Genomic DNA, 12,383 nt, shown 5'->3' on the forward strand with positions numbered 1-12,383 from the left:
AAATTCCTAAGAGAATAAAGTGAAAATAAATACAAGTTCACACGAAATTAAAGCCTAAAATGATTGTTACAGCCAACAGACTTAAAGTGAAGTACAAGGGAAATAGCTACCCTGGTCCCTCCCTGTGAGCTCTGGATGCCATTTCATCCCACCTCCTAAGCAAATTTATTCTACCAATGATCATCCTCTTCATTAAATATGTCCTGTAAGGATTTGAACATACTAGAGTCTCTACCATCAAAAATAAAAATATTCCCCGAACCCCACTTCCACCTTCAGCTGCTGCCTCTCTCGTGTCTACACAGTGTTACATTTTCAACTCTCAAGTTCCACTCAACCAAGCACAATTAAGATTTCACCTCCATCACCCCACACAGAAATCTCACAGTAACCTCAGTAACCTCCTTGCTGCTACACCCAATGGGCTCCACCTCTCACTTCCTCCTGTCAGTCAGCCACCCCGTCTCCTTTGTGTGACCCCGCCCCTCGCCTTCAGCTCCTCTACCACCTCATTTATTTTGCTGTTCTTCCTCTCTCTCCAGACATTTGTCTTCCTTATCCCTGGGATGCTCTCCCTAACCTTCAATACGTTTATGCTCCCAGATCTTATTTCTAAATGTCTTCCTTTCTGACCCTGAACTCTTCCCATGGCTTCAAATGCCGGATATATTCCGAAAAATTCCACATTTACTCATTACCAGTCCTGACACCTCTTCTAAACTTCAGACCTCTTAGTTAACAGGCTCAAAAGGAAACTCATGATCTTCCTTCATAAGCGCCACTCAAACCTCTACACCCCAGAAATCAGCACTGCTGTTTACCCATTTGCTGATGCCAGAAACCTGAAAAACATTCCTCGTCACTTATTTATTACCAAGTCCTCTCAGTTTCCTCACCAGAATGCACCTCAAACTCATCTAGCTCCCTCCACCTATCAATGAAAATTATAGGAAGCTATGAGAGCATAATATGAGGGTTTAGTAGAAGATACTGGTATCTTTATGTTCTAGTTTAATCCACTATAGTTCATCTGTAGTTCAGTTTAATCCATCATAGTTCAGGCCTCCATCTTCTCACACATATCACCCCAGTCTCATCCTAACTATTGACCTCCCCACTTCTCTGGCCTCCTACAACCCCTTCTTCACACAGCAGCCACAGTGATCTCATAAGATTATATAATTATGCTACTTCCTGCTTAAAACTCTACCAGGAAGTGACACACATGGACCCTAAAACTGCCATAGGAAAATTGTCAGGAATAGGATTGTCACTTGGTGCCAAAAATTACCCACAAGTTAATTTAGAGGTTAAAAATGTATCTTTTAACCTACAAGGGAGGCAGTGGTCACCACTTAACCAAATGAACACACTTATCACCACTAACAATAAGACATCCTAGCATTCTATGTCTCCTGACCTGAAAAATGGAGATTCACAATACCACCTACAAAGCATATTGCTTTTAAAGTAAAAAAAAGAAAAAATGGGTTTAGAACCCAAACATATTAGTAAACAAGACACAATAGGTATCCCTATCTCTATACACCATTTGCTTAAAGATGAAGCAAGTGAGAAAAATATGGATTAAATATAAGCTCATCCCCTCTGTTAAAACAACACAAATGCTACTTATTAGAACAATGATCCTGTTAACCATAGCTTCTTTCATACAGAGAGCATATGTATAAAATTATAGTGGAGGGGTTAGGGGTGTCACTACCTGACAGTACATGTGCTTAGCCTGCACAAGGACCTGGATTCAAACCCCAGCACCAAAGGCAAAAAATAAAATTACAGTGGAGAAGGCAATTTGGTATGTATGTGAATCCACATGATTACCTATATAATAAGGATAAAATGAAGTGGCTCTTTTATATTTCATTTTCAGGATCCATATTGCTAAACAATAACTAAATTTTAGATAGAACTTGAGTATAGTGGAATAAATTGGTAAATACAACCCTGGTTCTACCTGTGTGGTTGGTAAAAACACACAGAGTCAGGTATTTGCACAATTTTTCTTGATCTTGATGATAATCATATCCAAAGTTGACGAGTCTGAGAAGATAAGGGAAAAATTATTGCATTAAAAAGTACATTCCCTTAGAAAAAAAAAAAAAAAAAAAAAAAAAAAAAGTACATTCCCTCAAAAATGATGTAAGTGACCCCCTGTAATGTACCCATAGAAGTAGAGATGTGTCTCTGAGATATTTAAGTAGATAACTTCTTTGGTCAAAAAATGCTGGACAACAGTATTTTAAAAAAAATACATGGTACATAAACAGTGTGGGCTGAGCAAGAGAAAAATAAATATTAAAACTTACATTTTTATATTTTTTTGTAATTTAGAGATATACTCTGAAGCATATGTTTCTGAAGAAGCACAACTAAACATTCATATGATTAGAAAAATCTAGTGAAATATATCACAGCTCAGGATTATCATTACTCTAATTCTTGAAGACTTTCATTTGTTTTGATGGCCTTATGTTTGTTTTTTCCAAAGTGTCTGAGGCTTTTACTACAGGTAAAGTATGCAGGAATGAAAATGAAAGCTTGCCTTCTTGTAAAAAGGAAAGCAGAAAAGCAGAGCTAGAGACTCAGCTGAGCCACAAGCAGATTGACCCGTTACATCCTCTCGAGGGCAACATGGGTTTTGATGTTTTATTCTAAATGCAGCTCCGTGGCCTACAAATCTTTGTATTCAATCATGAGGAAAAGGGTACTTCCATACATTAAAATAAGTTGAGATGTGCCACAGAAATAAATGGCTAATAAAATCAACAAGTTGACTTTACATGTAAAATCTCATGTTTGTGCTTGATAAAGTTATTTATAGTCCCTATAGAGAACAGGAATATAAAATAAGATACACAGACTATCAAACTGACCCTTTATTTGCATATCATGAATTAGGAATATAATCATTTTGACCAAAAATATCTATAAAAATAACAATTTATTAATAACTTAATGGAAGACTTTCGTTTGTTTTGATATATTTTTTTAATACTGTTGTCCAGCATTTTTTGACCAAAAAAATTATCTACTTAAATATCTCAGAGACACATCTCTACTTCTGTGGGTACATTACAGGGATCACTCACATCATTTATGAGGGAATGTATTATTTAATTACTTAAATAATTATTTAAGTGATAACTTACTTAAATCCTGAGTCACTTAATGATATGTCCAAAGGTGCTTCAAACTGTTTAAAAAGAGAGAGGGAAAATGACACTAAGTGATGACAGGCCGTGCTCAACTGTGATGAGAAGACACTTAACCATCCTCATCTTCAGAGCTGACACCCACATGCATGGCACAGGAAGCGCACTGAAAATATTCTGGACTTTACATACAACCACAAGCTTGATGTATACTTTCTTTCTTGAAGAGCTAAGGCTTGGCAAACTTTGCTTGGATCCAAATATCATAAATGGGTTGTACAACAGGCCAATTAAAAGACACGAATGACCACGTAAGGCAGGCAGGCCTGGGGTCTTTATGAGAAGTGGCTAAGCCAAAAACGGCAAAAGGAGTAAATGAAATTCATGGAATGGCATGAAGCCAGTCCATACTAGACAGTCAAGGAAGAGGAGGAAGGATCACCTGTTGTGGAGAGCCATGATTTGAATCATGGTCTTTCTGACTCCTTTGTGGCTGCCTTTGCTCTGGGAACTACCTGCTCAGGTCAAGATAGCCCAGTTGCTATGTTGACACCTGTGCAAAGGCTCAGATTTATCAGTTGGGACCTTTAGTTCAGGCACAACTCCCAGGGACAGAAAATTCTGAGCATAAAAAGATGACCCTAATGTCTTGCCAGTCCTTTATCCTTCAGATTGCCTGCTCTGCTAAAACTTTCCCACAAATAACCTTTTTTTTTTTTTTTTTGAGAGAGAGAGAGAGAGAGAGAATTTTTTTAATATTTATTTTTAGCTTTTGGTGGACACAACATCTTTACTTTATTTTTTTTATGTGGTGCTGAGGATCGAACCCAGCGCCCCATGCATGCCAGGCAAGCAAGCTACCGCTTGAGCCACATCCCCAGACCCCACAAATAACCTTTTGATGACAAAACCTATATAATAAATGTGCTAAGCCAGCTCTGGGTCAGTTGAGCTCCATCAGAGCTTTTCTATGTGTGCATCTACCTTTTCTTTACTCCCCATTGCCCCTTATCTGGTTTCTGAATTAATGCCTAGGGCTGAGAGATGAGAGGGTCACGGCAATCCATCCCAGATAAAGACATTGGGGATGCCTAATGAGGCTAACACTTTCAGTAGCTTTCCTGGGAGTAATGCTTGAGTTTTGCTAATTAAACCGTACCCTCTTACTGGCTCTCCTTATTTTCAAATCCAAACTCACAAGTCCTTTCAGGTCAAATCACTTGCAACCATTTAAAGTCATCTACTGTAGACCACACTTACTACTGAGTCCCACTCTTATGCTTATTCCTATAACGTGGGGTACTTAGTAGGGACTTCCCGCCGATGCTCTTCTCACCCATATTAAATATGCATTTGTTATAGAGCTGAAGGCTTGAGATGGCAGGACCTATTTTACTTCCTCATCCAAGTGACTAGCCAACATTAAAAAGGCTAAAATGTTGTTCATGGTGGCAACTCTTAAAAGGGAGCAACAGTGTTATAAAATTTCCTACAACTAATCATTCTGACTTACCATTAAATCACAGCTCTGATCAGCATAAAACTGGAGGCACTTTAAGATAATCCTCGATTTCTAAAAGAAAAAACATTGTGACATAATATCCCCCATGTCCCCCCCAAAAAAAATACATTAGGAAAAGAGGAAAAGGAGAAAGAGAAAAGAAAGCAGTGAAGAAGTAGTAATAAAAACTTTTTCATTATTTTTAATAAACTTCTGCTGATGGCTCCCACCAACGAAAATGTAGTGATTAATAAACTGTAGTGATGATAATGGCAAAATAAAATTTTTCCTATAAAAATGAGTTTTTACCTCCAGGTCAATGTAGTATAATCTCTGCTCTGACATATCCCACTGAGTCCAAACAAAATCCTCAGCTATTCTGTCTCTTGGGAGATGGTCAGAATTTTTAATTACCTAAAGAGGCAAAAAGATTTTATAAACATTGTTTATAAGATCACATCTGGAATTATTTTGCACATTTCATCTCTGTGATATGTGTGAATATTTCTATTCCTGCACCCCAGCACACACAGTCTTTCCAGGAAAGTTAAGGTGTAGTTCCCTCATAAATGCTCTAAAATATACTATTTTATTCTTGTTCCTAGTTTAGTGGACAGGTCAGGGTTTTTGGAGGCAAGACTACACCTACCTAAAAATCAATAGCTGCATTAACAGAAGATTCACAATATCCTGCTGTGGACATAAGCCCCTCCGTCAGACCTCTGCAGACTAGAAGGCCTCCCTATCAAAGACAGAGGCTGTTATGCCAAGAAAACATTCAGGCCTCGACACAGGAAGTTCTGCCATGACCCCCGTCTAGCCATGACTTTGGGCATGCTTCTATGTCTTCCACAACCAGTGTGATGACATTGCCCATCTCTCAGCAATTCTCAACTACTCATCCTTCAAGACGTGACTTGGGCGCTGTCTCCAACACAAAGCCTTCCCTCCCCTCATCAAGATGAAGGCAAAGCTCCTCCCCTCTGTATTCTCTGGTGCTTTGGCATGCTTCTATTATAGTCACACTTTAATTAACAATATAAGCTTCCCCCAGTGAGCCTACATTCTTTACGGCACCTTTATTTTTCCATATCTTGATTGTTTCTAGCATGAAATAGCATTCAAGGAATGCTTGTTCAAAAGACAGAAATATCAGGTGTGCAAAGTCAAACTGTTCAGTATAAAATATGTGTTTACAAGTAACAAAGTCAGAACTATAGAAATTTAAAATTTGAGGATTCCAGAAATCATCTCATTCAACCCTCTGCTTTACACAGGTGAGAAACCTGAGACCCAAGAGAGGTAAGATTAGAAAGGCTATACAGTTAGTTCAGTGAGACCCAGAATCCCAACATCTGGCACCCTGCCAGAACCCTTTGGACACCCCAGCTGACTTAAAAATAACTGAAAAGGAGTTTAGAATTCACTTTCCAGGGCCTGGGAGTGTCGTTTCAGTTGTATGGGGCATGCTTCATGTGCAGAAGACTCTAGGTTTAATTTACTTTCCTCAAAACATTTACCAAGTAAAAATTATCTACACTGAGAGATGAATAAAAAATGAAGACAGGTTAAGATAGAAGAAATGAAGAAAAAGGAGATCATCAGAATGGTCCATAGTCATGCCTAACCTCAAATACAAGGCATAGAGTTTCTTGCTTGCCAGGTCCATTACATTTAGTCTATAGAAAAGTGACACTTGACAAAGGATCCAAAAGCACACATCTTTTCTAAACCTCTATATGCATCCTGTTTCTTTTCTTTTCTTTTCTTGGAAATTTGTTAGGTTGGGGCAGATATTAGAACCCTTTCAACTAAAGGGATATGCTGACAAAAAACAGGAGCATGAGAGTGGCATACCCAGGTTCCAATCTCCACCTTGTCCCTTTACAATTACCTCATCTCTGTGAGTCTTGGTTGCCATCTTCTCTGTGAAAATGGTTATGATTATGATACCATAACCTCAATCAGGCAAGAGGCTGTGGTGAGCACGTGAAATTGCATTCTGCTGTATACAGCAGCCATGGAAGCCTTTAAGAACGACAGGGTTGCCCCCAGAAGAGCACATGTGGGTAAAGAAATGCTGAAGCTGTGCCAAGTTGGCTAGCAGAATCCTTTCTGGGCAGCTGATAAGGGGCCCTCCCCTCTCTCTTCCTGCACAGTCCTAAACTCATTCCCCATTCCTGACCCCATCTTATTTAATTCTCTCCAGAGACTGTCCTCAAATTTGTGATCCCCCTTTCTCAACCTCCCAAATCACTAGGATTACAGGGATGTACCACCACACCCAGCTCCTGATGATTTTTAATGCAAAAATAAAAATGAAAAACTGGAAAATCAAGTGACTATCCTTCCATGGTAGAATGACTGAAAAATTATGGGTTTTTATGTTCATGCTTCTAAACAGAATGAATTGGAGCTACTCTAGCTGACTTACAGGTAACACCACAAAACTGAATGAAGTAAAGAGTGAATGACAAATCAACCCTGGGTGTGCTGGGGTCAGGTAGGAGATTTTGTTAAGTATGAAAGGATACGTACCAGGTGGTGAACATAAGTTAGAGGGGAAGAAGAAAGGGAGATGTGGAAAGCAAACAAAAAACGGAAAACTGCAACATAAATGTTATGATCTCATTTGTTATTTGTATAATATGCATAAAAATTAGAAAACCGACTATTTTTCTATTTAGTAACTTATTTACTCCTGACAAAGTAAAAAAAAGTAAACACAAAAGTATCTAGTAAATGTACATATTAAAATTTTAGTTTGTGAGGACAATGAACTCCTCATGTATGTGTGTCTAACCTTGTGTAAGTTTGCATGAGCAAGGCAAAAGCTGTGCAAAGACCCACACGGACACTGTTATTAGTTACTCCAAGAAACAGATTGACAGGGGTGACGTAGAGATAAAGGCGATAATTAACTTCCTCGTATAGCTTTGTTTTACATATTATGATAGCAGGTCTATAATTTAAAAGACTTAAAATAAAGAAAATACCACATATTGATAGTATTAATCTTTAAACAGTCTACATAGTTCTTCGTAGAAGAAAACTGACAAAAAAGAAATTTCAAATCTTTACCACTCTATTTCCATCTTCTTGGGTGACTTGGATATGAAATTGTTCAATATCTTGAAAAAAAAAAGATAATTGAAACTTCAACATAAACATCAGTATATTTTTGTCAGTTGTGAAAAAATTTTTACAAAAGTAACAGATTAAACAACTGCTACAAAACAATGTTATCAGACTTACAACAGAGACTCAAACACAAATAAAAAACCTGCCTTTCTTCCCCTTTCTTTAGTCTATTTCAATACCCACTTTTGCTTCACTCTTTTTTGTCCTTTCTTTTTTTTATTTATTTTTTACATAGATGACAATAGTGGAGTGCATTACATTCATAATTATCCATTCACAGCACAATTTTTTGTAACTCTGTATATAAAGTATGTTCACTCCAAATTATGCCATTATACATGAGCTCTCTTATTTTTTGCATACAATTCTTAATACATCTTTATACCACCATTTATCATATCTCTGTTTATAGCACCAATACTGTGTTGTCTTTCTGCACCTTTCTTCCCTCAAACAGTGTTTGTTCCCCTATGCCATCAGTCTTTATAGAGTAAACAGGGCACCTTAGCAGGGCTTATCTTCAATGTCCAAATATCAAACTTGTGTTTGTTTGTATAGATAGAAAACTCATCATACTAGACATTTGGGAGAGGCAGTTTTATTGGGGTCAATTTCACATGAACCAAACCCCAAGACTTAATGTTAATTTGCAGATGGTTCCTTATAACAATTTTTTTTTTTTAGTACTGGGGATTAAACTCAGGGACACTTGACCACTGAGCCACATCCCCAGCCCTATTTAGTATTTTATTTAGAGACAGGGTCTCACCGAGTTACTTAGCGCCTCACCATTGCTTAGGCTGGCTTTGAACTCGTGACCCTCCTGCCTCAGCCTCCTCAGCCACTGGAATTACAGGAGTGTGCCACCACGCCCAACAATAACAATTTTGATTCAGTCGCACCTTCTGCCAGTTCTACTTACAAAAACATGAGACAGGAAATTGAGTGGCAGAACAAGGACTGAACACACACTTAAGCCCTCAAGCCTGTTCTGCCAGTCATAAATGAAAGATGGCTCACTAGACAAGTCCACAAGTGGGTTTTGTCCTTCCCCACTTCCCAATGAAAACATCATGAAAGGACGTGAGCTCTTTTAACACAATCTTATTTGCTTTTACTTGAATTTGGCCATGTTGGTATGTGTCCTCAGATCTGGAATTCTTCTAGCAACCAAAGCCTTCCCTTCTCTCCATCCAAGCCTCTTTCTCCTTTTATTAAAGTTATCTCCTAGGACAGACATCCCAACGAAGGAAGGACTGAAAAATGCAAAAACAGCCAGCACAACTGTTCTCCACACATCCCACCATGTGACAAAGTTGGAGATCTATGTATAGGATCCTGTCATTCCCAAGACAGGCAAACTGAACAGAACTTGGGGACACCATAGGACAAACTCTTCCAGAGGAATTCTAGGTCTCAAATGGACAAAGATTAGTGGACCCTTAGCAATGGCAAAGACATCTAGAAGATTCACTCATGTCCACACTTCTTTAGGAGACTATGTCTCATTCACATGCCCCCGCATGGAACTTAAAGATACACTTACATTTCTCTTCTGATATCAGTAACAGTTGGTCCTGTGGGAGAGGATGACTTTCAACGTGTGGGTAGAGGAACTGTAAAAAGCAAATTAATCAAAATCATAAGGTTCTTAGTTGCACAAATATTTCAGAAGTTGTATTTAATCACTGCACTACTATATACCATACAGGGGACTGGGAGCTACACAATAGTTCAGGGGAAACACACATACACATAGGTCAAAGTATACAGGAAGTAGAAACTTTCAGGACTTCAGTTTTTCTAGGAGGAAGTTGATCTAAGCACAACACTATCACCATATTGTTAAACAATAAAGCAATAGTTGGAGCTATTTCTAGGGATGATACTTCCTATTTGGAATATTGATTCTGAAGCCAATTGAAAGAAGCAATGCAAACAACATTTATACAGTATTTTTCACACAAAAAAATAGAGTGATCAGTCTATTTGTTGTACAACTAAACCTAGTGTATACTTTGTGGGCCAAGTAAACATACTCCCCACTACAACTTCCAAATTCCTGCTCCCCAGAAGCAAAGCACGACATAATTGGGGATTTTCAAAAAAAGTTCAGTGAGTCATGATGTGGCCTGTGGTTGACAATGTACAAGCCTCAAAGACAGAATGATCACCACTGGGAAGAAAAGACTTATTTCACCCCATTTCTTCTTTGTGGTTTACACAGGATTCTCATAGGACAAAACAGGCAGCCAGCACCACCAGGCCTGACCCTATCAACCGTGATAATGAGGAAAACTGGTCATGGGATGACTCCAGTGGCTTAATTCTTTCATCATCAAAAGGTGACTGCAAATCAACAATTTCATTTTCTGGCATGAAAAACAGCTTACTAGGTAAGATCCACCAGTAAATTTTGTCCTTCCTCCTGCCCCCAAGACTTAAAAACTTTATGAAAGGACATAACTTTTTATATTTCTATTTTATAGTCATCAGTCTTACTAAAACTTAGGAAAATGATTAAATACATTACCTAGTGTCCTAATTTTTCATAATAAGTTAGAAATAGAACTGGTCAATTTAAGGGTTTATAGTCAAATTCCCTTTTAGAATTAAAAAACAAAGGACTGGGGACATAGTTCAGTGGTGAAGTACTTGTCTGCATACCCAAGGCACTGGGTTCAATTCATACATACATGCATATACAAAAAGGACATTCGGAATTGAAAAGCAAAACTTCCCACCATTCCTCGTGGCAATAACCTTAAATTACAAAATAAACATCAATGTGGTACATTGGCTACAAAAATATAGAGCTCATTATTCATAATTGTGAAATTGTGCACAAATAAGACACACCGAGCACTGGGGTTGGAAAAAAGGCAGAAATAATTTGCACCACACACATAACAGTAGAGCAAAGACTCAGTGCTTCAAAATAAGGAGATACTCCCATAGGAGACAGTATGGCCTCCTGAGTCTACCAAGATGGTGGGGATCTTCCAAATTAGGAACATGAGGTGCTACAGCATTAATAATTGTCAACCTCTACCCCTCTGCCTGGTCTTTGCATAGGTGACCAGTAAGAAAGTGATTTTTTTTTTTAAAGCCCATCCAGGTGATGGTTCTTTTTTTTCCTACTATAAGGCAGCCTTAGAGCAAAGCCCCGAAGTTTAAAAAGAAAAGGGAGGGGGGCTTCAAATACAACTACATAAGTGCATCCTAAATAGGAAGTTATGCAGGTTTTACACATATTTAAGAAAACATCTATTTTCACAAGTATGGAGCTAGACTGGGAACTGGTGCTAGTCTTTGGGGAGCAGGTAGTCTAGTTGTATAGAGGGGTATGTATTTACACACTGGAACTATCTGGAAGATGCACCTCATACTGTTAGGGATCTCTCAAAGGGTACCAGACTAGGGTGCAAGCACCACCCACCATTGTCCTGCTGAAGATCCTCTGAGACGGTGACCAGGGAAACATACGACTGGAGATCACCATGCATGTTTTGGTGATAAAGTGAGATGGGTCCCAGTGATAACCCAGTAGACTGTGAAATGACATCACTCTAAGTGGGGAGAGGAAGGGAGGGAAAAGGTGAAGCTAAGCCATGGAAGTTTGGAGGAGCTTCTCTCTCTAGAGGCACAGACATGAGAAGCAGGAAGCAGGACTAGGAACTGAGACGGGTCCACAGAGTGTGTGCAGGCTGTACTTGATTTGGGTGGAAATTTTCTTTTCTTTTGGCCTATAAAAGCTGTCATATATCATATGCTTTTAATTTTCTAAATTCACATAAAATTCATAGTTTTAACCACTTCAACTGACATAATTTTCAGTGGCTTTTAATCTACTCACAATGTTACATGACTTATAAAAACTCTATGCTGTGATTCCCTTTAGTTGCCCCAAATGTTCAATAATGTCTGTTATTTGCACTGGGTAGGGAAGCCCCAAAACAAGCCAGAAAAGGGAAGTGTGCCTCTGTCCCACAGTCACCCCTGCACTGATGACAGACTTTCCAGGGAGGAGAAATACAGCTTGGGAGTTCCAGGCCAAACCCATCTAGAAACAACAGGAGTGGAAAGAAAAGTGCACAGCTGGAAGGACTGCTGACAGCAGAGGACCCAGGACAGAGGAGAGACAACCCCTCTCCTAAACGTGCTGGCTGCTGGCTGGGAGTGGGGGTGGGGTGGGAAGGAAGGAGCAGGTACTTCACGTGACACCAGTGGACCCCAGGTAGACCAAAAGGAATGTTTTGACCTGTAGCAGAATCTGAAATTATGCAGAGGGAAATTAAGCCCTAAGATGTCTGTGCACAGTTGATTCTTGTTATCTGTGGCAACTGTGTTCCATAAAATCACCAAAACACTGTCTACTGCATACTAACCTTGCCTAGGGCAAAAACAAGGCTAGGTTACTGTGAGCCTCTGTTCTTCACATTTCTTTTCATAACACTTATGTATTATCCATAGATTTTACGTGTTTCTGTTTAAAAGAGAATTTATATATATTGTTGCTTCCCTAACTTTGAGCTCAGGGCCAAGTTAGAGAAGTTACGATTCATGCC

General features: G+C 38.9%; 1 protein-coding gene across 5 annotated transcripts in view; it reads right to left on the reverse strand.

Moving 5' to 3' along the window:
* Window positions 1-12,383, reverse strand: part of Gsap (gamma-secretase activating protein) — a 96,748-nt gene that overhangs the window by 51,595 nt on the left and 32,770 nt on the right. For all 5 annotated transcript variants that reach the window (XR_013088812.1, XR_013154494.1, XM_076834975.1 and 2 more), the window contains exons 7-12: window positions 9,362-9,431; window positions 7,756-7,805; window positions 4,984-5,088; window positions 4,687-4,746; window positions 3,171-3,214; window positions 1,976-2,061 (exon numbers count right to left, since the gene is read on the reverse strand). Coding sequence is in view for 3 of the 5 variants with exons in the window: in XM_076834975.1 (XP_076691090.1) it covers window positions 1,976-2,061; window positions 3,171-3,214; window positions 4,687-4,746; window positions 4,984-5,088; window positions 7,756-7,805; window positions 9,362-9,431 (415 nt within the window). In the remaining 2 variants the exon portion in view is untranslated. The remainder of the gene's footprint in view (window positions 1-1,975; window positions 2,062-3,170; window positions 3,215-4,686; window positions 4,747-4,983; window positions 5,089-7,755; window positions 7,806-9,361; window positions 9,432-12,383) is intronic.

The sequence above is a fragment of the Callospermophilus lateralis genome, chromosome 1 (assembly GCF_048772815.1).
Source record: "Callospermophilus lateralis isolate mCalLat2 chromosome 1, mCalLat2.hap1, whole genome shotgun sequence".
In the NCBI taxonomy this organism is placed as follows: domain Eukaryota; kingdom Metazoa; phylum Chordata; class Mammalia; order Rodentia; family Sciuridae; genus Callospermophilus; species Callospermophilus lateralis.